Genomic DNA, 26242 nt, shown 5'->3' with positions numbered 1-26242 from the left:
GCATGGACTTATATATACTACCAAATGTAAAATAGATAGCTAGTGGGAAGCAGCCGCATAGCACAGGGAGATCAGCTCGGTGCTTTGTGACCACCTAGAGGGGTGGGATAGGGAGGGTGGGAGGGAGACACAAGAGGGAGGAGATATGGCAATATATGTATATGTATAGCTGATTCACTTTGTTATAAAGCAGAAATTAACACACCATTGTAAAGCAATTATACTCCAATAAAGATGTTAAAAGAAAAAAAGAAAACTGAAAAAAAATTTTAAAATTAAAAAAAAATAAAAGACCCAAATTACCAAAACTGGCACAGAATGAGAAATGTCTATATGGCCATATACCTGTTAAAGAAATTGAATTCATGGTTAATTCCCTCTCCCAACACACACACACACACACGGGAGAAGAATGGGCCTGCTAGTCTGTAAACTTAAATAGTTCATATTCCCAGAACTATACCTAAATAGGCGACCCAGTTCTTATTCATAAAAACTTTTCAGCAACATGAATTTCACTCTCCCTTTGATAACCTACTTCAATTGTTCATGAGCTGGGCTTAGTTTTTATGCTATTTATGCAAAGGACTGATGGTAAACCACCAAGAGAAAAATGTTTTATAAAAATAAATAGGGCACAACCTTAAGAAATGTACTTAAGAAAATTACCGTGAGTTTATCAACAATAAACTTTGATGTTTTCAAACGTTTTTCTACAAAAATGTTTTTCCCCAAACCACTGAAATCACCCAACATGGACATAAGTAAAAGGATAACCAAGGCCAATATAAGGAAACAATATAAAACAAAGTAAAGTTCGTGATTTGCAAATTAGGCTGTTGTGAGGTTTTGTGGTTTGTTTTTTGTTGCTTTTGTAGATGCTGAAGTTGAGTCTGTTTTACAAAGAGTCATTTAATCCTCCAGTTGAATATTGACTCATTTGGGTCAAAACCATTTGAAAAGTTTAAAATGTGGAGAGAGGGACTAAAAAGGAAAAAAGTGAAAATGCAGTTCCGTTTATCTTCACCAGGTCAGTAGATATTGCTAGGGAAAACTCAAAGCCAAGTCAGTACACAGAGTCATTCATATCCATCCTTCCATCTGTGTGCTTCTCAATGAGATGACAGGAATAAACTAAAACTGATAGAGGACTCTTCGACTTTTATTAAATGATCAGCTCCTATTTTCTAGCCAATAAAAATAACGTTCAAAGAAGAGTTTCATAGTATTCCCTGGAGCTGCTTCTTTTGGATCACGCATAGATACTAGCTGCCTTTTCTGTACCAAATATTGGGACACCTGGTCTTCTTAAAACAGATTTTCCAAATGTGCTCATTCATTTACACGAAAGTTTGTACAAAGACAAAATGTTTCAGTAAAGAGTCTGGCTTCAGTGAACCACATTTGCTTAAACGAAAAAGAAGCACATGAAGTGGGGCTCTTCACTCATTGTGCCAATATTTATTGAACAGCTGGGGTGTGCTAAGCGCTGGGGACAGCAGAGAGGAAGATGGATATGGTCTCTGTCACCACAGAGCTTAAATTCTAACCAGGAAGACGAACGGCTCCTCTGATAGAGAAACAGCACTTCGAGCGTGCTTAACAAGGGGACCTCTCCTCCCCTGGAGTGGGGCAGCAAGGACCAAGAACGGGGCGCCCTGAAGCAGTGATGTCTAGCTAAGTAGGAGTTAGGCCAAACGCTGTCAGGCAGAAGCAAAGAATCCACTGCAGCTCAAAAGGACACACAACAGTTGAACAGCTAAGGAATAAAAAGGCAGAAACACACAACCACCTTACTAAGAGGATGCTGTGACCAGTTCTGGCACCTGTACATAGTAAGCTGATAGCTCTGCAAACAGAAGCTTCCAGCTGCCAAGGCCACACTGATATTAACAACACTCATTACCAAGTACTTCATGGTGGTGGACAGACTATTGCGATGGTTCCCAAAGACCCTGCTTCCTGGTACTCACTCCTGGTGTAATCTCCTCCCCGAGAGACAGGCTGGCTGGGCGCATGGCTTCTGCCCAGTGGAATAGGGCAATAACTTCCCTGATTAGGTTACAACGACTTGTGACTCTTTTCTTTGGGGCAGATGCTCTCTACTGCCTTCTCAGCTTGCTGGCTTTGACGAAGCTGCAGTGTTGGAGGGGTGACTGTCAGGGACATGAGAGAGGCCTCCAGCCAGTGGTCAGCTAGGAGCCGAGACCCCGGTCAACAGCTCTCCAGGAACTGCATTCTGCCAACAGCCACACGAGCTTAGGAGCAGATGCTTTCCCCGTGCAACCTTCAGACAAGAGCCCGAACCTGGCTGACCCTGGATGGCAGCCTGGGAGAGAAGCTGAAGCAAAGGTCCCGCTAAGCTGTGCCCACATTCCCGCCCCACAAAACTGTGAGGTCATGAATGCGTGTTATTTGAAAGCACTAAGTTGTGTAATTTGTTACACAGCAATTCATAACGAACACACTCACTTATGTGCATTTAGAATTTTAATATTTTCTAGAGCCATCCCAGAGAAAAGTGATCAGGGTGAGTCCTGTGGTTTATTTGTGAGTGAGAACAGAGGGCCGTGTGCGTAATCATCAAACAGTAAGTTTCCCCTGCAGAGACAACATTTTAGCTAAGTCCACACGTCCCTTTCATGAAGAAACAAAGGGTCAAAGATATTGGACTTCGAAAATGGGTCACTAGGAACTTCCCTGGCGGTCCAGTGGTTAAGACTCCAGGCTTCCACTGCAGGGGGCACGGGTTTGATGCCTGGTCGGGGAACTAAGATCCCGCACGCCACACAGCGAGGCCAAAAAAAAAAAAGAAAACACTAAATGGGTCACTAGTCCTATCTTTCCTGTGACTCGCTGAAGGTCAGGACCCACCCCCAGGAAAAGACCCCAGGGTCTACACAGTAGAAGTCTCAAGTATTGCTCTACTCAGTGCCTTCCGAGAAAGATGAGCTCTTCTCTCCTCAAACCCTGATGCCCCCATATGAACACAAGATGGGTCAGCTGCAAAGGGTTCTGAATCTGGACAGACTCTTGGAAATTCTGGTTCTTCCCATGGTAGCCCAGTGGTTGATCATGTGGACTCTGAAATCAGCTGTCTCGTTTGGTCCCGGCTCAGCCTCTCATCAGAAGCAGGGGCTAAAGCAAGTCACAAGTTCTCCTTGCCTTAGTCCCTGCTTCTGTAAAATGGATATAAAAATGGCACACACCTCCCAGGGCTGTGAGATGTTAAAGAGAGAATTGATGGAAAAGGCTTAGCCCAGTGCCTGCTGCATGGTAGGTTAGTTGCTGAGTCATCACTGTGACTGCTATTAGCGTCTGTTCCATTTCTGTAGTTCCTATTTGTACAGTAATTCAGGTACAAAACTCCAGTTGTGCTAGCTGTGTGTCTTCGTGCAATTTTAACTTCCGGAGCTCAGCTTTCCTATCTGGAAAAGACAGTGACCATATATCTACCTCCCAGGTGAGTGGCAAGGATGGACTGAGAACAAACTAAAGCTCACGGAACAGTGCCAGTATACAGAAACCACACAAGCAAAACGCCTGTGTGGAATCCCTTAATTCTGTCCTCAGAGTATGAGCAATTACCATAAGGAACTATGACTGTTATTCAGGCACAAAGGTAAAACTGTAACCAGGAGCCCTTGGGTGTTGTCCAATAATATGTTGAACTAAGACTGAGTGGACATTTTTGAAAATGCATTTGCTTCTTTGTAACTCAGGGCAGATGGTAGCTGGAACCAACAGTTTAAGAAAGATTACGGGGGGCTTCCCTGGTGGCGCAGTGGTTGAGAATCTGCCTGCCAATGCAGGGGACACGGGTTCGAGCCCTGGTCTGGGAGGATCCCACATGCCGCGGAGCAACTAGGCCCATGAGCCACAACTACTGAGCCTGTACGTCTGGAGCTTGTGCTCCGCAAGAAGAGAGGCCGCGAAAGTGAGAGGCCTGTGCACCGCGATGAAGAGTGGCCCCTGCTCACCGCAACTAGAGAAAGTCCTCGCACAGAAACGAAAACCCAATACAGCCAAAAATAAATAAATAAATTAATTAATTTTTTTTAAAAAAAGAAAGATTATGGAGATAAACAATCTTGGCAGCGGGGGAAAATATCTTTCCATTGATTTATTTTTTTCTATAAATTGGGAAAATAACACCATTCAGTCTTGGTGGAACATTTCTGTCAGATTCTGGAATGCTCTAAATTTGCATTCACTGGAACCGCAAGGATGCAGAGCCTCTCACTGGCGGCACTGCTGTAATCACATACTCTAAGTGGTAATTCACACAAAAGTTAAGAGCGTACATCTATGCTTCCCCCATAAAATGGGAAAGATTCCTTTCTATCCCTACAGCAATTCTTAATAACATCTACCCAGCACACCAATAAGCATGTTCAATTTTATTTTCCTTGCAATTCTACTCTTAGTCGTCCTCCCAAACCCCTTTCTCGAGAAGCCAAGAAGCTGGGGGGCTGGGAAAATGACCCTGGCCTGGGTCTCCTTCTCCAACCCTGATGTCCCGCCCATAATGTGCCCCATACAATACAGAAGTAGGAAACTAACACACATGTTGTTTGCCATGACTAAATGATATTTGCAAGAGTTGACACTATTAAGGCAATCTCAAATGGTCCTTGTTAACAAAGACATGCCCTAACCCAAGGTCAATAAAAGCAAAGAATGAAACATGAGATTTAAGGTGGGAAAAAAAGGAGCAAAAGTATCCGGCTCTCCCAAACCTCTGTTGACCTTTGGGGGTAACTTGTACACCCATCTACCAAGAGCAGGAGGGGAGGGTGGCTGATGTTGAGAAATGCACGCCTCCCAAGACAGGAGAGCAAATCCACGTCACTGAAGGACCAGGGGGACCACGTGCCCCACAATCTAAAGGGCAGACTTTAAATTACAAAATGCTTTATATACACAATTGATACTATGTATAAAATAGACAACTAATGAGAATGTACTGTATAGCACAGGGAACTCAATGGTATGTGGTGACCTAAATGGGAAGGGAATCCAAAAACGCGGGGATATATACACGTGTATAGCTGATTCACTTTGCTGTACAGTAGAAACTAACATAGCATTGGAAAGCAACTATACTCCAATTAAAATTTAAAAAAATAAATAAATTACAGAATGCTTTTTCCAACATTTCCCTCATTCAATGGTCTCTGCAGCCAAGTGAGATAGGCTATCTCCTTACTCTTCTTTGACGAATAAGGAAACTGAAGTTCAGACTGAGTAGGTTTCTCAAGGTCACACAGCTACAAAGAGGCCAAGTCAGAACTCAGAGCCAGGCCTTCTCACTCCAGAATTCTGGCCAAGATCCCAGCGAGCTTTCAATTTCATCACTACAGCAGAAGAACACATGAAATCCACATGGAAGTGACATCAGGGGAGGTAAGTCAAAGAAATCTCATTATTTGATGCCATTTATGCCCATAAGAGAAGCAGAAGCTTCTCTTAGGGATCTTTTGTGCTCTAGACAGCTGTCTTGACTTGGCTTTTCAAACTACATCCTAGCCAGTCCCTTCTGCCACCCTTGCTGGGCCTCTGTAACCAACAGTGTGGCCCTCAGCTGTGTTGAGTGGAGAATGAGGGTTAAAAAGCACTTGAAGGGTGAGTAGAGACAAGAAAAAGAGACTGAAACGTGTGTCAGCTTTGAGAGGAAGTTTCAGGAGGACCATCTATTACAGCTGAATAAGACTTTCCCTACTAAGAAATTGTAAACAAATCTTAATGAACTGAGTAGACAAAATCTGACACATCCAAATTTTCATGACAAATCAGGCATCCGATTTTTCTAGATAAATCAGCAGAGTCATCAATCTCTATGGGATCATATTATTCATTCCAAAAGGTACAAAGGTATACAGATGAGGGTTTCAATCATCAGCTCACCCCATTATACAATCCACTCTCTGTATCAGAATTTTAAAGCATGGAACAAATTTGATATACGCTCCTGGAAGGCTCATATGAATGGAATTCTGTTGACACCTGTGCTGGCAGAGGAATGGCTTCTGGGAGGGTGTGCCGGCCTTGTTTCCCAGCTGTTCTCACTTTGCCTCAGCCAGAGAGAGATGGGAACAGCTGATGGCTTCACCCCCAAAGCCCAGCTTGGCCCCATCATCAGCACATCTCACCCCTGCAGCTGCCAAGGCAAAGACTAACATACCAGCAGGAGAGCAGCTGACTCGCTTTTCTGACCGAGCTTTTGGAGCAGTATTGGAAGCCAAGAATCAGGGTACTGGGCGGGTTCGACTCATCTTCTGTACATCCTTAGGATCCACTCACTCCACATGCCAGGGGGTGAAGGTCTGCATTTGTTTTTCTCACCATCGTATCCTTAGCCCCTGGTACAAATCCAGGATGACAGCAGGCAAATATACTGACTTAGAGAATCAAAGAATCAATGTTGGGGACTTCCAGTTCCGAAAGCGTGGTGGTGAACTGAACTAATGCAGATAGAAAACCTTCCCACTGCAAACACATAAAAAATGCTAAATAAAATGTGACATTTTTATAGTACATACATAACTAAACTAGAAAGAAAGGAAAGGAAATTACCAGGACCCATAAATAAAAAAGGAATTCATAGCCAGAGCATTCAAACACTGCCAACACCATGGAAATCTAGGAGACACAGTAGATACAGGCCTTCAGTCTAGGAGCTGTAATTTTAATGACAGGAGGTATGATTGGAACACACGAGATGGGAAACTGGAGCTGAGATCCTTGCAGAAAGCCAGCATTCTGCAGGACTGCCCTTCCCAAGTTCAAGGGGCTAGAAAAACTCTACCAAATGCCCCAGGGAAACTGCAAAGTGGCTATGTTTACCCAGACTGCTGGTGAGAGTTAGGCAGTCTCCCGAGAGAAATCAAAACTTCAAGCCTCCACATGGGTGTGGAGACCAAAATTACAATAACTATGTGGTGTAAGATTCCCAAGATGAGAAATTAACATAAAAACTGGCCTCAGATGAGTAAAACCCTTGAAACACCTATCATAAGTAAAACTCTGCTCTACTGGTCCTTTCACAATCCCAGGTGCATAGGACGCTCATGGAGGGGATAGTGGTGGAAAGGAAAAAACTGAAAATGAGTTCACAATTCAAAATTGCAAGGCATTAGAAGAGATAATTTATGACAATACAGATTCAGCACCCTAAGATCTAGAGACAACAGAATAATCTAAGAGGGATAACAACATATGCATCCCAAAGTTTTAAAGATGTAGAAGAAAACACAGAAGCCATAATGGGAGACAGCAAAAGGACATTATTTTTAATGATCTATCAGGTTTAAAAAAGAACCTTAAAAATTAAGTTTCTATAAATGAAAAATTAAAGGCATTGGAAATTGGAAAGTAAGTCCATAGACTGTTTAAACAGCAACCTAGACACAGCTCAAGAGAGAATTATGAAATGGAATCTAGATTGGGAGACATCACCCAGAATGTAAAGCAGAGTGATAAAAAGACAAAGAGAAACAGCATGACTGAATGATAAGATCCAATTACATATAAAAAGGTTCCAAAGGAGATATAGAGAAAATAAGGGCAAGACAGTCATTGAAGAGATAATGACTAAGAACTTTCAATATTTGATTGGATTTAAGAAGCATGGCAAGGTCAGATATACATAAATTAAAAATGAGTCCGTATCAAAAAACATGATAATAAAACTACAGAACCACAAACAAACAAAAGACAACCTAAAAAGGAACCAGATAAAAAGGCAGGTCTAGTGCAAAAGAATAATCATTAAACTAAAGATGTCTCAACAGCGACAGTAGAGGCCAGCATACCATTGGTAATACCTGCTAAAAGACAGTAACTGTCAACCTAGAATTCTGTATGTAGCTAAGCTAACATTTCAGAAAAAGAGAAAACAAGCATTTTCCAGTCAAATACAGAGCATTTGCTATTCACAGACCTTCAACGCAACATGATTTTGATAAAAAGCAAACTGAATCCAAGAGGCAGAAGATGTTTGCAAGAAGCCATGATGGAAAAAAAAGGCACTGGTTACACTGGATAAATCAAAATAAGCCTGCACTACTAAAAACAAAAGCAAAGTCTACCACCACCCCACTATATTTTTTTGATGAGAGATGTGCTTCAAAGTGGTAGACTAAAATGCTAGACAGCAATAATAATAAATGGGAGAGACGATGAAAGACACGGAAGCATTCTTGGCCAGTGGTGGTATTTGGGAGGTGGCCAGAGTCACTGGCTACCTTTACACTTTGTTACTTGAAGCACAACGTTTGATATTTAGCAGTACTACTAAATTATGGAAACCGGATATATAACCTCTAAATTAACAGAGCTGGAGAGAAGTAGGAGTAAATAATCCTTCAGCAATATAAAAGGAGACAGAAAAAAAAGGTGCCTAAAAATAGCAAAATTCAGTAAACTTTTAGTAAATAGAGAACAAAATGGAAGGTGAGTTCAAAAACATCAAAGGTCACAATACACATGAAGGGATGGACCTAGTGAGTTAAGAGACAGCAATTATAAAGTTTTTAAATCTAGGCATATTTTGTTTATAATAGACATATGTGAAAGATAATGACATGGAAAATTTGAAAGTAAAGAGATAGGAAAAGACATACCAGAAAAATATTAACCCAAAGAAAAGTGATACAGTAATATTTGTCTTAGACACATCTGGAGCTGTACACAGTTGAATAGACCCAACAAACTAGCCTCAGAATGTATGATGCAAAAATTGACAGAATTACAAGGAGAAATGGAAAATCCATGATTATATTAGATTCTTAAAACCTCTCCTAGACACAGAAATACTGAACGAGAAATGTTAGTCATAATATATGATATGACATCAGTTAACAAGCTTAATCTAATTGACATATCTAGAACCCTATACCCAATACTTAGAGCATATACATTATTTTTAAACACACATGTAATTTTTATAAAAATTTACCATGTATTAGCTCATAAGGAAAATTTCAAACGCATGAGAGTCAACAGGACACAGATCGCTTTCTTTGACACCAGTGTAATAAAATCAGATATCAACAACAAAGATAACTAATCTTACCCAACCATTTAGAAAGTAAAACACACATACTCTCTCACATGCACACCAATCAAAACATATGTCTAAATAACTTCACACTCAAAAAATCATAATGCAAGGTATAGATTATTTTGGCCATGATGATAACACAAACCTAACAGCAAAACAATGAAAGCAGTAATTGGAGGGAAAAGTTCAGCTTAAATGAAAGAGCTTTCAGAAGAAGTGAGAAATAGAATAACAGTATAAACCCCAAGAAAGTAGAAGAAAGGGACAGAAATTAATGAAATAGAAAACAAAAATAAAAGATCAACAAAAGAAAAATGCTGCAAAATTATTTCAGAAAGAAAGAGATAATATGAATAGCACTATAACCCTTGAGGAGATTAAATCAACTATCAGATTTCTGATGAAAAAACACCATGCTTTGATGATATTAAGTCAAGTTTCAAAAACTGTTAAGGAAAAAATAACCTCTTATACCTAAGCTGTCCTAGGAATAGAAAAAGATGTAACTAAAACTCCCTAACTCACTTTCTGAGGCTAATAGTAAAGCTTTGAAATGAAAACTAAAAGATATTTGGAGAAAGGAAAATTAAAGACTAATGGTGGTTATCAACATTGTCCTACAGGGGCTAAAATCCTAAATAAAATTTTAGTAAATGGGATCCAACATTGTATTTTAAAAATGCACCCAAATCATGGAAGATTTATTCTAAGAATTCAAGGATGGTTTAACAACATAAAATCTATTAATATAATTCACTACACTACTAACGGAATAGAGGAGGGGAAAAAAACCCAACAAATGAACAACTAATCATGCCAACAAGATGCTGAGGAAAAGTTTTTTAAAAAAATTAAACAACCATGTTTATATGTTAAAAAGAAAACATTTTAGCAAACTAGCAGTATAGAGAAATGTTCTTAGTTTATATTAAAAAAAGATTAAATGACATACATAGCAAAATTTTGCAGTAAGCATCTTAATCAATGGTGAAAAGCTATTCTCATTAAAGTTGGGGGGGAAAAAAACCAAAGACATTTGCAATCACCACTTTTGTTTATCATTGTAGTGGAGGTGCTAGCCAATGAAAGAAAAGAAATAAAAGAGGTAGAATGTAAAAGAACTGTAAAGGAAAAAACAAAAATTACCATCATTTTTAGATGATAATTAGAATTTCTATGAAGTTAGTCTACAAACTATTAGAACTAATAAAAATCAAGCATGGTTGCCGAATTCAAAATCAAAGTACAAAAATCAGTAACATTTACTCATACTGAAAAAGAAAATATCAATTAGAACTTTTTAAAAAGATATAATTCCACAGATAAAACAAGAATAGCCATGAGCTGGTACTTGTTGAAGCTGAGTAATAGACACATGAGTGTTCATTATACCAGTCTGTTGACTTTTGCATATGTTTAAAATTTGCTGTAGTAAAATTTTTTAATTAAAAAAAATAGTGATGCCTTCAGAATAACAGTGAATCTAGTAAGTACTTAGAGTACACTGAAATATATCTTACAAAGATGTGCAAGAACTTCAGAAAATTTTTTAACTTACTGAATAAAATTAAAGAAAACATATAAAGAAACGACCACATTTATGGCAGGAAGCTTTGATGTCATGGGAATGTCAAGTCTCCCCATATTAATCTGTAAGTTCCCACTGAGTATTTTGAAGAACTTAGCAAGAATATTCTAAAGTTCATATGAGATACTAGCGTTTCAAGAATACTCAAGACAATTCTATAAAGGAGAGGAAGGGAGACAGGAAGAGGAAATTAACCTTTTTGAGCACTTAGCATGGGCCAGGCCCTGTTCAAAGCACTTTCCATGTATTATCTCATTTAATCTTCCTCACACACCCCCCATGGGGGCAGATACTATTATTATCACCATTTCATAAAGGGAATAACTGGGGAAAAAAGAGTTTTCATAATTTGACTGAGGTTTAGGGTGACCAACCATCATGGTTTGCCCAGCTCTGAGGGGTCCTGAGATGTGGGATTTTTAGTATTGAAACTGGAAAAGTCCTAACAACACAGGATGGTCACTCACCTTCCCAAGGTCACATGTCAGTAGGTGACAGAGCTGATATGCAAACCACGCCAAGCTGACCCCACTGTCTGCCCCCTATACCACCATATACCAACCAATCTAAATATGTAAGACTCGTTATAGTACAGAATACTGAAAATAGTATGGTACTGAAAATGGATAAAAAAAAATAGTCCAGCAGAACGAGGAACCCAGAAGCATATCTGTCTAGACTTGGTGTTTATCAGAAGGAGGAAAGGATTCAATAATGTTACTAGGATGGTTGGTTATCTTATCTATATGAGGCAAAATAGACCATGCCTTCATACAACAAATAAAAATAAGTTCCAGTTATACTAAAAGTGAACAGCAAAAAGTTAAAATTTAGAAGAAATAATAAAAATCTCTTTTGGAGCTCAGGAAAGAGAGAAGGATTTCTTAAACCACACTTAGAAAGAAAAAATGGGCAAATAATAAGTGATCCAAAGAAGAAACATAAAGAACAATATAAACACATTTCTTAAGAAAAGTCTTAAAGTCTCTAGGAATCAGGAAAATACCAATAAAAACAATGAAATATTTCACATCCAGTTTGGCAACATTTAAAAGTCTGAAAGTGCCAAGTATTGGTAAAAATATGGATAACCAGAACTCTATAACAAGTAGGCATGAAAATGGGTGCAACCAATTTAGAAAGCAAAGTAGCAATGTACATCAAAGTAGAAAACTGGCTTACCTTCCAATTCAGCCATTCATTTGTAATAGCTTCCTTAGAGCTCACGCCCGTATATGAGGAGATAGGTACAAGTATCCTTGCACCAGTGCAATATCAAAAGGTAGGGGAAAACAGATATTTATCCACACAGGAGTGTACAATTTATGGTTTAACCATTCAATTAAAAGGAATGAGGCTTCCCTGGTGGTGCAGTGGTTGAGAATCTGCCTGCCAATGCAGGGGACACGGGTTTGAGCCCTGGTCCGGGAAGATCCCACATGCCGCGGAGCAACTAGGCCCGTGAGCCACAACTACTGAGCCTGCGCGTCTGGAGCCTGTGCTCCGCAACAAGAGAGGCTGCGATAGTGAGAGGCCCGCGCACCGCGATGAAGAGTGGTCCCCGCTTGCCGCAACTAGAGAAAGCCCTCACACAGAAACGAAGACCCAACACAGCCATAAATTAATTAATTAATTAATTTTTAAAAAAAATCGCTTAATCAAAAAAACAACAACAACAAAAAAGGAATGAAGCAAGTACATGTATCAGTAAGAATAAGTCTTTAAAAACACACTAATTTTTAGAAAAGTGAGTTGCAGGACTTCCCTGGTGGCGCAGTGATTAAGAATTTGCCTGCCAATGCAGGGGACACAGGTTCGAGCCCTGGTCCAGGAAGATCCCACATGCCGCTGAGCAACTAAGCCCGTGCGCCACAACTACTGAAGCCCGCATGCCTAGAGCCCGTGCTCCCCAACAAGAGAAGTGACCACAGTGAGAAGCTTGCACATCGCAACCAAGAGTAGCCCCCGCTCGCTGGAACTAGAGAAAGCTCGTGTGCAGCAATGAAGACCCAACGCAGCCAAAAATATAAAAAATAAATAAAGCAAGTTGAAGAAGGCTGTTGTATACAGTACGGTACCATTTATATAATATTTAATATATAAATAATATCAAATATTGATTAGGGATACATGTATATGTATAAACACATATATATATATTCTACCTACCAATTTCACAATAGTGGTTGTCTTTTCAGAAAGAAGGTGAAGAATTGGATGGCTGGAGAGAATCAGGAGTGGTTACAGATAAGCTTCAACATTTTACATCTTTAAATTTTAAAAATTCTGAAGCATCTATAGTAAAATTTGGTTGGCAACAATATGGATGTGTAACTTATTCTATGTCTTTTTTTCAACTTTTACAATATTTCACATTTTGTGAAGGAATGGATAATGGGGCCAAAATTCTTTTTCATGACCTTTTTCATGATCATATCTCAAATTATACTGAAATCGGCTGAATAAATTATTTCAGTTTAGAAATTTTGCTTAGCTTGCCTCATTTCAGGAATACGTGTATTCCATCAACCAAAGTGCAGCTGCATTTTAAGGTATAACCTAGACTCTTAAGTTCTGATGCAGTTTCCCAAGAACACCACCAAAACCCCCAGGATTTAAGAAAGTAAAACCAGGTTCTCTAATGACATTCAGATTCATGTGAACATAGATCTCATGAGAAATGCTCCATCCTATCCTGGCTTTAATCACAAATATAGCAAAACACAAAACAAGGAACCTTTTGGTCAAATTGCAGGCCAGTATTTAGCACGCCCTGCCAAGGGAAGATGTCAGGGTATAGCAACAACTGTTCTAAGAATGGATCATCTAAAGGGATCAGGGAGGTCAATGATTCCAGGACAGATGGAAGGCCCAGAGTTAATCCAATGAGGTTGCCCAATTCTTTAAGCGGTTGCCTAGAAACTGAGCTCTTAGTGTCACCTGGGGATGACATAAAAGCTTAAAGGATAAAAAAATATCAATATGATGCTGAATTATTTGGCTTCTCCATCTCATCGATCAATTGGAGGCAAGGTATACTGAACATTAAATAAAGCACAAGGCACCAGGATGAAGAATGAGCTGAGGTAAATATAAGGACTGAAACGGCAGCTTGTCAGAAAGCATGATATTCAAGGCACACATTTCAACTGGCAAGTAAAGCTTATTTGAACTGCGTTTTCATTCCGTTTCAAAGCAAACTACGTTACAATCTCATTGCTATAGACATTATAATTATTTCAAAGATAAAGTATATAGATGACAAAATGTTTACTACGCCTAGGCTAAGACCTGGTCCCCATCACGAGAGCGCCTAGAGATGGCCCTGCATCGGCCACTTAGCAGACACTCAACCATCCGAAGCCATGGTTTCCTCCTCTGTAGAGTGAGGGCTAACAGGACCAATGGCAAGATTCTTCCCCAAGGACTAAATGAGATATTGCATGCAAAGATCTTGCAATAGCTCCTGGCACCAAAGCACTCAACAACTGCCTTTTTTAAGTAACCGTGTGCTGGTATGAAAACTTTAGGTTTCATAAAATACTACAGAAACACACATAAAGAAACAGCTACTACAAGTGCACAGAAACTATTTCCCAAAACATTCTGTATAGATTATATCAACTTCACTTTCTCAAACCCAGAGAGCTGATAATTAAAGGACTGTACATATTGCAGAGCTGTTTCGTATAGCTTTCAGTGGGCACGCAGCCAAAGGACTATAGGCCTAGCCATTTGGTACAGAAGGAACATCTGAAGATGTTTCTCACACCTGTCTTTATAAATCATAGATAGTGCAGGAACAGTTTAGCTTTAAGAGGCCTCTGGAACATACTCTGATACAAAAAAAAAAAAAAATTTTTCTTACAACTGTAATGAATTCATTACAGCATCATCTACACCAAAAAGAAATATGCTTAGCTTCTTTAGATGATGTAGCTGCATTCCTTAGGGAAAAAAAAAAAAATCCTTATAGTTTCCACAGCTGCAACATCTATCCAATTAGGTATATGTTGACTTTGAGTATTTATAGATTTTTAAAAGAAAGTTTTGAAACATTTAAAACTGGATGTAATTTTCGTTTCCACAAGGAAGGAATAGAAAGAGCCAAATGACAAGTGAGAGAGAGGGGGGAAAAAAAAACATGTCTGTATATAGAGTGCCGTAATAAAAGCCTGGGCTGACTTTTAAATGTGCATGGCAGACTCACAGGTGTTTGTCTGCACTCCCTCCTGAAAGCCTACAATATAAATAATAACATAAAAATAATTTTTAAAAAGCAAAGAATTGGAGAGAAAATAGGAACAGGTAAGAGAAAGCAACAAGGCTTTCGAAGAGGTGAGACAAGTGGTTACCTACTCAGCAGAGGAGAGAGAACTGGAAACCTGTTGCCTGGAGAAGAGGGAAGCCATCTAGAAGGTGAGATGGATGAGAAGAACCTTGGAAAGACTTGGGGATGGGAGGCGGTGGGCACCTCTGATGGTCAGTACAGGCTGGGCTGAAAGACCGTCCAAGGAAAAGTTAGAGCTGTAGGTCCCTCGCAAAGCCAGCACAGCTAGGTGACTGCCCGTCCCATTTCATCAGACAGGAGATGTATTTTCTGCAGACACTAAAGCAGAGAAATTCTGTACACGAGGACGCCCGGCATAGCTGAGAGTGAAGAAGTGGTAGCAGAGTGCCAAATTGAAAGCAAAAGGATTTAAAAAAAAAAAAAAAAAAGCAAAGCACACTCATGGGTGAGACAACCACCTTAACCCTGTTCTACTACTCAGCTCACAGGCCCTGTTAGCCAGGCTTAAGTCCTCAGCAGGAACCTGCAAAATTCTTCTTTGGGGAAACTGACCAGCCTACGAAAAAAGACAGTCAGTGATGTATGGAGGTCCCCCAACCCAGTGAAGGCAGACCAGTTACTAAGCCCCTCTTTGAAGCACACAGAAGTTTCAATCAGCTTTTTAGTGCCTCATTGTTAAATATAAACAGACAGCCAAAATACAGATGTTTGAAGAAAGCCAGAGGCTATAACAAACAGGAGTGGGGGAGGATCTGAGAGCTAATAGTGAGAATAAAGTCAGCAAAACAATGTTTAAAAAGTAAAAGTTAATACATGCCAAGAGTTCACCAAAACCTTACATCCATTATATATATAAAAAAAAGAACAGAACCTTATTTTAAAAAAAGGAACATTCATGGAACAAGAAATATTTCTTGGAAATTAAATATGTAGTAGCAGAAATAAACAACTTGAGTAGCAGGTTTGGAACGTGAAATTAACCAAACTCTCCCAGAAAGTTGAACAAAGAAGACAATTAGAGGATGTTTGCAGGAAGTTGGGACATTCAGCTAAGAGCAGTTTCAGAAAAAGCATGACAAAAACAGTGAGGAAGAAATCATTGAAGAAATAATAAAAGAAAGTACACTAGAACTTCACAGCATGAAAGTTCAAACAGAAAGTCCCAGCACGACTACTGATAAGAACTTAGCTACAGCACATTATCATGAAATGTAAAAATACTGGGGATTAAGAGAAGATGATAAAAGCTTTGAGGAAGAAAACAGACTACATATAAAGGATTAACAATCACCATGCTATCAACTTCCCAAGTGGCAATGGGCATAGAGACAATGTAGAAATGCCTTATAAAATACTGAGGAAATATGACTTCCATCTTGAAATTTTATTCCTAAATAAACTAACAATCAAAGGTGATATATATTACCACCTTTAATATATATATCCGGGGTGAAATACATATGAGTGTATGTATATATATATATATATACATATATATATATATAAAATTGCTGGTTTGCATATATATATTTGCATGCAAGACATACATTCTAACCTTCTTTCTTACTCATAAAACTCTGTTTCGATTGAAACACCAAAGTATACAACTAAAAATATTTACTTTTCTATCTTCCCATGCAGCAAGCAGTGGCCCTGTGTCACAGTCTAGCCAAGAGAAAATCTGCTACAAAGGTTTCTGGAAATACTTTTATTTTCCCAATAAAAGAGATTTGCTGACTCTGCTTTTTGCCTCTTTTGCCTTATTACGGCCTAGGATGCAGATATAATGCCAAAATGTACAGCAGCTATCATAAGACCATGAGGCATTAAGCATAAAAGCAAAAGCCAACATGTAAGTATGGCAGACACAAGCGAAAGTAAAACCTCGGGTGCCTAGTAGTATCACTGACTCGCTACACCAGCTACTACATCACTTCCTTCACAAACGATCGGGATGTAAAGATTAAAAAAAACCTGCTGTACAGTAAGTCCCCTACACCCAAACCTTCAAGCTGCGAACTTTCAAAGACACGAACATGGGTTCCACTAACGTCAGGCGTGAGTGAAACTGCAGCTTGCCCTCCATCTCCTATTGCTGACGATCCTTCAGCTCTACCATCTCCCACTTCCTCTCCCTCCTCCAGTCAGTAACTCTTCTTGCCTGTTCACTCAGTGCCAACCCCTGTATGCCAGCTGTTGTACCGCACTACTGTACTTTTCAAGGTACTGTACTGTAAGATTAAAAATGTTTTCTTTATTTTTTGTATTTATTTTTTTAAAGTATTACTTGTGCGATAAGTATTATAAACCTATTACAGTATGGTACTATATAGCCGATCGTGTTAGTTGGGTACCTAGGCTAACTTTGTTGGACGTATGAACAAATTGGACTTACGAACACACTCCCGGAACGGAACTTGTTCGTATGTACAGGACTTACTGTGGTCAGGTTTTCTGTTACTTGCAATGGAAAGTATTTAATCATTCCTAACAAGTTATCAAAAAAATTTATCTCCCACATGCCCTTTTAGGAAGTTACTAGAAGATGTGCTCCACAAAAATAAGGCATAAACTAAAAAAAGAAAGTTATGGTGCTCAGAAAACAGGCGATCCAACACAGGAAGGATGTAAGAGGAGTTTCCAGCATCTTGGCAAGAGAGTAGTCCTGAGACAACAGTTGACATGCAAGCCTAAAAAGTAACCAGTTCACACTGGAACAGGAAGAAAAGGGCTCCAAGAGAGATAATACCAAGAAAAAATAAATAGTGAATAGATTACCTGATGTGTTTGATCACATTGGAAGTTTACCGATTCTCCCAGAGGGTTTGGAGGTAGAGATTGGTACGCAAGAAACAAAGCAAAATGGTAAAAAAAACAAACAAACAAAAACAAAGCAATTATTAACTCTAGGAAAAACAAAAAGTTGAAATAGTTATGAAATGGAATTACAGAACACTGTGTGGCTCAACCATAAGCAATATTTGCTTCATGGTGCAAACATTAAATACTGGTTTTTTATTACGGCGGTATTACACTGGAAAGTCAGAAAGAAGAGAAGCCAGTGTGGATGGAGTCGTGAGCACGGGAGAGAGTGGTGAGAAAGGAGATAACAGAGGAAAACAGGAAATAGGTTATCCTGAGGTTTGGATTTTCTTAAGAGCCCTAGGAAGCCACTGGAGAGTTTTAAACAGGAAACCAGCATGATCCAACTCATGACTGAGACTGATGACTTTGGCTGTGGTGCTGGGAAGAGTACACTGAGCAGGGACAAGAGGGGAAGCCAGCAGACGAGTTAGGAGGCTACTACACTAGGGATAAGAGGCTCTGCAGAAGAGATCAAAAGAAGGGGAAAAAAAGCGGCCAAGGCTGGGGAAGGCCACTTGAAACAGGGGGAAGTGGGTAGATGAGAACACATTTTGGAGGTTGGTGGCTTGTGGAGGGAAAGGAGAGCCTCAGGATGACTTTCTACGTGTTTGCATGAAGCATCTGGAAAAGGCAGGGGATGTTATTACCGAGTTGGAAAGATGGGGGCACGGGGTGGAAAATAGATTCAGGAGTAGACAGTTTGGGATCTAGGGTTCTGTTCTGGACCTGTTAGAGCTGACATGCCAGTGAAGGGTAACACGCAGAGAGACAAACCCCAAAATATGCTCTGCCTTCAACAAGTAGTAATTCCTCCCTTTTTCTTGCCAACACAAAGAAATGTTTCATTATATGCTGTGATTTGGTGCACTGATTGATTTAAAACTCGATACCGAGAATCCAAGGATAAACAAGCAGTGAATCCTGGGATATCACAGCATGTAACCCATTCTAAATGTTTAGGCTTAACTAGCTTTCTATTTTGAGTCATATCTATCCTAAGGAAAAACTACCTCTACCAAAGCTGTAGTCATAAAATAATAAAAGTCCTTCCTCCATGAAATAATTTCCCATTATTAGCTTGATTTAGTAAACATTTTCCTCTAAAAAAAAAAAAAAAAAGTATTGTCCATGCTCAGTGGACTTCTGTTTATGTGTACAGAGCATGTGTCAAGTCCGAGACCACCTCAGGCACACTTTGAGATTCTGTTTCAGTTTTTTAAAAGTTGTTTCTCAATAAATACTCAAAAGGACCCATCTGTACAAAAGTCTTTCAAAATATTTTTCACAACTATTATTTTCACTTGCAGGTCATAGAGTTTTTTAACTAAACAGTCAGCAGTATTCTTTCTTGGCGTTCTCATTGCTTCTTCCTTGCTTTGAGCAATCTTTTTACTTAATCATTAATTCCCAAATTGGTCTTCGTTGCCGTGTGGATTTTATCGAGGGCTGGGTTTTAGCCACATTACAGTAGATGCGGTGGGGGACGGAGGTGGGGTGGGGTGGAGGGTAGCAGTGGCAATTACAAAATTAAACGTACCATAAGGTGGTAACGGTTCGTGATTGAGGCCAGCTGTTGAAAACTAATGCCTGTTACATAGAATCACAGAAATTTAGAGCTGGAGGCCAAGGCAAGTCTTTCATTGGTGGGCCGACAGCGCCTCTAGCGGCAGAAAGACGGCGGTGGCGGTGACGGCGACCGGCAGAAACTTCTTAATTTTTAAAAAGGCACCTGCTGTTTGAGCTCTCATTGTGCAAAAAGAAAAGATCCACAGGTACCCATTTAAGGGGATACAACTCGGGAAAACCTAGGTCTATAAAACAGCTATAATAGCCACACTTTGGCTTAACGTGGAAATGAGTTGTCGCTTTACACAAGGTTGATTTAAGCGATTATTTAGGTGAGAACCTGACGGAGTGGCGGGAAACAAAGATTCTGCTCAAATCTAGCCGCCCCTGACAACTAGGGAGCTATCCGGAATTAGAAAAAGAGGGAAAGAAAATTAAAGAAGTAGGTAAAAGAGTCCATTTTTAAAATGGAGAGCGCCGTGGAACGCCGCAGGCACACCTGCGGGCACGCGGATGGCTCACCTGCGCGGTTACTGTGCGTCCCCCCAGGTGTATCCGAGGGGGAGCAGGAGTGCACAGGAAACCTCACGGAGGGCTGACCAGTCAGAGATGGGGGGATTCACTAAGGGACAGGGTAAGATGACCCGAAGCGCATCATCCCGGGCGACACGTGTAACTGTCAAGACACAGATACCCTGGCAAACGATCCCCGAGATGGGAGAACACGCGGCAGCGGCCCCGAGGCTGGGCCACCCGGGCTACGCGCTGGCGGCTTCCAGGCCCGGAGCCAAGGGCTCCCTCCTTCCCCGGGGAATTGGCACCTGGGGTGGGGGGGCCCGGGGGGGCGGGGGTCCCCTCCGAGCCGGGAGCCCGAGCCCGGGGGCTCCGCAGCTGCGTCCCCGCGCGCCGGGTCGCGGGGCAATCCCGCCACTCGGCGTCCCCCCCCAGTGCGGCGCGCGGTGCCCCCGGAGGGCGAGTCCCCAGCGGGCGGGCGGGGACAGCGGGGGACCGGCGGGGAGCAGCCTGGGCTCGGCGACTTACCTCGGGCCGCGCGCGGCGCCAGCAGAGCCCCGGCCAGGGCGAGCAGGAGGGCGCGGGCGGGGGGCGCGGGCGGCGGGCGCGCTGCCATCGTCGCCGGCCTTCCGTGCAGCAGCAGCTCTCGGGGCCGGGCGGCGGGCGCTGCACCATCCCCCGCGGGCGCCGAGCGGGGGCCGGGCGTCGCGGCCCGAGGGACTTCCTGCTGCGGGGAGTCAACTCCGAACCCCTCGCGCAGCGCCCGGCCGCTGAAGAGCTAGTCTAGGCTTTCATTTTTTTAAAAAAGTTTTCCCCGGCGCGCGTGTGTGTGCGTGTGTGTGTGCGCGCGCGCACGCTGTTCTGGCACGAGCCAGCCTTGACCGTTGCAATAAACGAGCAAACTGTCCGAGTTGGCCCGGGGACGAGGAAGATCGTTAGGGAGAGGAGGCAGGCCTGTGAAATGGATCCACAGCCAACAGTCACCGTTCTCATCACCACGGAACAAATTATGGTCTCCCCCGCACCCCCGCCCGCCCGCCCGCGGCGTCCCGCGGGTCCTAGAGACCGGTCAGGGGCCCCCGCCAGGGTCCCGCCCAGAGCCGGCTCTGGCCCACCCCCGGGGCGGCTCGGGGCAGGGCGCCTCCCGGGCCGCGCGCCCCGGCGGCGGCACAGACGTGGCTCGGTGGCGGCGCGGGCGTCCGGAGCGCACACATCCCCGCCCCGGGATGATGTGGCCGCGGGGCCCCGGGCGCCCGGCTGCCAAGAGCACGCGCGGCTGCACCGTCCAGCTTTCCAGTCTGAGGCTGGAAATGATGACTCGGCTGCGCGCTCCCGGAACGCGGGTAGCAGGTCGGCGAGGCTGTCCGCCGCCCAGGCGGGCGTCCCCGGGCCCCGTCCCCTAAGCCCCCACACGGACATCCCGTGCGAGAGAATGAACTTGGACCTGCAGGCACGCGACGTCTGGGCATTCTGCTTTCGATGCACTGCTTTAGGTTTTACGTTGATAGATTGGATCAAGTTTCTCCTCCATGGCAGGACCCCCCAAAAAAAAAGCGCACGGCGATTTTCCCCAGACTCTCCTGATCGTGAGAAACGTCTGGGTTTGTCTGTTAAGAATACAGAGTCCCAGGTGCCCTCCCACGCCCTTGAAATGAGCCTCTACAGGCCGCGGGGCCGGGGGCCACCCGGTGTCTGGGAAAAACCAGTGAAGTGAATGGAGGGCCTTGCCTCCCAGCCCGAGTTCTTGGCGGTCTCCTCCTCTTCTGCCTAGGAAGGCCTCAAAGAGACATGATAGCAATTTTAACAACGGGACTTGCCCTCTCCGAGACCGCGGGAAGCAGCAAGGAGAGGGCTACACAGACTACCGGAGCAGGAGGGGTCAAGGATGGGTGGCCCCCACCTTGTGGAACCACCATGATCCCCAGCCGTGGCCACCTATCGGAACCCTAAGGGCTAGGGAGATATTAACACCGCCACTCAGGTTAATCAGAATCTCCAGCCATGGACGGAGCCGGAATAGTTTCCAAAGCCCCAGGTGATTCTAATGTGCAGCATGGAGGGAGAACCACCGGCAGAAATCTGTCCTGTGACCTCCCACCGATTTCTGAGGGAAGCCCCATTCCAAGAGGCAGCATTTGAGGGAACTCCCTTCCTCACCATCTCTTTTTACTGCAAAGTGGCTTTTCTCCTATCTTCCTCCCACCCCCCAGGTTTCTGCAGTGTTCCCAAGAACCAGCTCGGCCCCTCTGAACAACGTGAAGGCCTTTTTTAAAAAAAAAAAAAACCAAAAGCCAGAGGCACTGGCCCCAGGACCCCCTTCTCAATGCCAGGACATCTCAGCACTCCATCTGGAAGCCAGGCCTGGGTCCAAGCCCCAGTTTAAATCCAGCCCTACTACTCACCCCTGTGCTTGTCCTTGCTTTGTTCATTCATTTGCTCAATCAGCAATTAGCAACGCTCTGGTAGGGACTTGGGAAACCAGACGGATGAGAAATACCTCTTGCCTTCAAAGACTCTTCTGTCTGGTAGGACAAACTGATCAGTCACAACTATTGAATGGCGTGAGCTGGTTACATGGCCTCTTTAGTAATCATTAGGCTGTTTGTTAACCACTAGTTATTTATTACATATTCGTATAATCGGAGTATTGTGCTAAAGTGCTTCCCGTGCATTGTTTCATTTTAAAATCCTGAAGATCCAGATGAGGAAATTGCAGCGTCTAGAGGTTAAGTAGTTTTCCTGTGGTCACAGGGCTAAGAAGTAGGTCAGAGCCCACACCAGATCTATTTGCAGATGCAGCCTGTGTCTTTAGTTCTGATTTCCAGGCTTCAGGTTTAACATCTGTTAAGTGAAAGTAAAATACAAACCTCCCAGCTGGTAGTGAGCATTAAATGAGCTAGGACGCCTCCCCAAGCCACGGGATTCCTCATGTTGGTTAAGAATTCGAACCCTTTGGCATTTACACTGGCCATCCTTTTTTACAGAGCTCTGGGAAGGACAGTTTTAGCGAGTACCCAGGTGATTCTGATGTTCCTGCTCCAGAGAACTTTCAGACACGGCACAAGAGAATTTTAAATTGTCTCCTTTGAGATCAATGAGGGAGACTCACTTTAGGATGACCCCAGCTGCTGGCCTCTTGAATCTTTCTGACGGGTTAAATTGTTTACTCATAGTGGAAGTAATATGCACCGTGCACTGGACCGGGGGCTTTATACACTGTCTCTCCTAACGGTCCATTTCTTTTTCTCCTTTAATATTCAGCTCTTGACTCTAGAAGTCCAACTTTTTTTTTTTTAAACCTGGAAGCTGCAAAGCTCTCTCCAAAGGGCTAAATGTGCCCCCAAGACTGTCCTTGGTTTGTTTTTGACTGAATGAAACAAAACAGTCAATGCAGAGGGAAAAAAAGAAAGATAGGGAAGAAAATCCTATCCACTAGCCCTGGTTTTTCAACCTTCTAATCCACCATCTCTGTGAAGCAAGTAGCCTGGGCTGACACTCTATCCATGATGACTTCATGACCCTCAGTAACAGCCAGCTAGGCAGAGGGCGGATCCCATGTCCGGCAGATGGCCGGCCTCTGGCCGGGAACTCTGCCTCCGCCCCCGCAGGAAATGGAAGCTGACATGGCATTCAATACTGGATTGTTGGGTAATGGCATGAGGTCAGAGGCCAGGGTCTGCTCATTAAAATTTCAGCTAGATGGCTTGTTGTCTTTTCCTTTCCAGAAGAATCGACCTTTGCAATACCGTTTCCTGTGTGCTATTTTTGCTCCACAGCCTGGGCATTCACAATGAACAGGGCACTTATTTCTCACCCAAGCTCACATTTAGCTCAATCTTCTTTGAGTCGAAGCAGGTGAAACAATGGAGGCAAGTGTTGCTAAGGCAGGAAGTTACAGGCAGCCCCTCCTGATTTCTGCTGTAAGGGAAGGGTCAGCCTCCTTGCCGCTCTACCTAGTGATGGAGCTGCAGACACAGGCTCGCAAAACAGCTTTTATCTCTCCAAGCACGGTTCCCAAGGCTTGCTGCAAAAGTAAACAAACACAATCGCCCCATGATTAAGATTCTTGGAAATCGCTTTAATTCCATCTCTCGGGGAGATTGAAACTCATGATCCTCTCAGCCTATAATAACATGAAGTCCACTTTTGTTTTGTTAGATCTTCTCACTTCAAGAGCCTATGCCTTCACCTCCAGAAACTTGCCCCCCAAAGAGCCTCCTCTGGACAGATTAACCCCTCTTGGCTCTGATACTTCCATTATTGCACAGAATCGGTGCTTAAGTAGCCCATCCGAACTCCAAAGGAAGAATGCTCTTGGGGGAGATCAGGGACTCAAGGATGCTCAAGCTAGAAGGGACATGGAAGGTCACTTAGGCTGGCTCCCTTCCCCCATCTATACTTACCTGTGTCACCCTGTCAACTGACCATCCAACTTCCCCTTACATGCCTACTGTGGTACGGAACTTATTACCCCCCAAGAGAGCCCATTTGAAGTACTGCAAGTGATTGACAACACCCAAGAGGAACAGAGAGCCACATGGCCAAATTGCCAGCTGCTCAGATAGCCCCTTGGCTGCACTGGTCCATCCACTCCCACCATCACTAGGACAGGCAGAATGAAATGACAGTACTCGGAGAAAGGCAAACAGGGAATCTCGAAAACAAACATAACTCACAACAAGAATGACCAAATATTTGTAGATCTTCCTTCATTCAAGAAATCATGGTTCACCTCCTTCCCTTTTCATGCAGGCTGGGCTTAGACACTCATTCTAATAAATAAAATAGGACCAAAGTGACCGTGTGTGAGTTTTGAGACAAGTCCTGAAAGGCATGAGTGACCCAAATCACTCACTGATGGGGGGGGTGGGGGTGGAAACCAGCTGCTGTGTGGTGAGGACACTCAGGCAGCCCAATGGGGAAGAAATGAAATGAGGAACTGAGGTCTCCAGCCACCGGCCACATCAGCACACCATCTTGGAAGTGGATCTTCCAGCCCTGGTGGAGTTTTCAGATGATTGTAGCCCAGGGCAGCAACTGACTGCAACCCCCAGAGAGCCCCTGAGGCAAACCCATCCAACTGAACTGCTCCTGAATTCCTGACCCACAGAAACTGCACATGAGATAATGACTTTTTGTTGTTTTGAGCCACTAATCTGGGGGATAATTTGTTATTCAGCAATAGAGGACTAATGCATATTTAATAAAACAAGCATTCCATTACTATATTTTCTCTAGCTTCCAAGGATTGCTGATAATTTCAATGTCAAGGGAACCTCCCTTCTTGTCTTTGAGCTTTGAATAAGAGTTATAGATAGGGTGGCCATAGGTCCCAGTTTTATCCTAGCATAATTGTCAGTGGTGCCCCCCATTCACTTTTACAAGGGTCCTGGTTTACTCACAAATTGCCCTGTTATCCTATCTGTAGATACGTATGTCTTCTGTATGGTGTTTTGGGGGCAGAAAGGGGAGACAGGCACATAAGCTTCATTCTACATCTTGACTCTCTTCCTTCTATGAATGATGGTTGAATGAGGGACTGAACTCGCAGTGATGGATAGTACACCTGAGCATGCCAACGGTGACGACAACCAGAGCAGGCTCTCCAGCAGTATGGAGTTCCACAAGGTTCTCTGAGGATTTTCACTACATGGTTGGCCAGTCACGCAGTGATCTGATCTAAACTGCCACTGCCGGAAGTTGTAAGACATTTTTTACCAGGTGCCAAAGAACTTGCAGGCATTTGCTGTTGACTGTATTGTGAACACATCGACGAGAAAATGTGATTAAAGGTCATGGAGGAAGAGACTCACCAGAGAAAAGCAAAGACGCTCCCACTGTCCAGGCTGGCCACTCACTTGTCATCTGAAAAGATGCCTGGGCTCCCGGAAGCCAGGAGAGCTGGGATTTGGGGTGGGGGACCGTGCTTTGGAGACAAGCCAGGGCCTCCACACCTCCACGTCTCCAGCAGGTTTTCTCCCTGGGGAGGCCAGCCTTACTGTACAATAACTCCACAGGAGCCCACTCCAAGGCACGCAGACATTTATGAAACCCTTCTTTACCTGATCTCTCCTGTGACAAATTAGGCCATTTGCCTCGCATTCTGTGCTCTTGAAATTGGGGAATAACTGGCCAGTGGCCCCTCTTCACGTATTTGAATGCAGTTCCCATTTTGTCTTTACTGTTTCAGGCACATCAACCCCAATTTCTTTAACTTGCCTCTTGGGTCCTATTCTTACTCTCTTTAATCATGTTTTTTTGCTCTCTTTTGGATCCTCTCCAGTTTCTTGATTTCTCTTAAACTGCGGAGGCCAAATGTGCCCACGGAGCTCCAAGAAGGATCTGCATGGGGTCG

General features: G+C 43.1%; 1 protein-coding gene across 2 annotated transcripts in view; it reads right to left on the bottom strand.

The window, feature by feature from the left end:
* Positions 1 to 22320, bottom strand: part of ADAM12 (ADAM metallopeptidase domain 12) — a 387521-nt gene extending 365201 nt beyond the window's left edge. The window contains exon 1 of one of the 2 annotated variants that reach the window (XM_059900751.1): positions 22290 to 22320. In XM_059900751.1, coding sequence (XP_059756734.1) covers positions 22290 to 22320 — 31 coding nt within the window. Of the gene's footprint in view, positions 1 to 20415; positions 20868 to 22289 lie in introns of those variants that run through there. The other variant, XM_059900749.1, reaches the window with a different exon arrangement.
* Positions 22321 to 26242: the final 3922 nt, after the last annotated feature.

This window comes from Balaenoptera ricei, chromosome 16, assembly GCF_028023285.1.
Source record: "Balaenoptera ricei isolate mBalRic1 chromosome 16, mBalRic1.hap2, whole genome shotgun sequence".
Classification (NCBI taxonomy): domain Eukaryota; kingdom Metazoa; phylum Chordata; class Mammalia; order Artiodactyla; family Balaenopteridae; genus Balaenoptera; species Balaenoptera ricei.
This window is presented reverse-complemented; position numbering and strand designations above follow the sequence as displayed.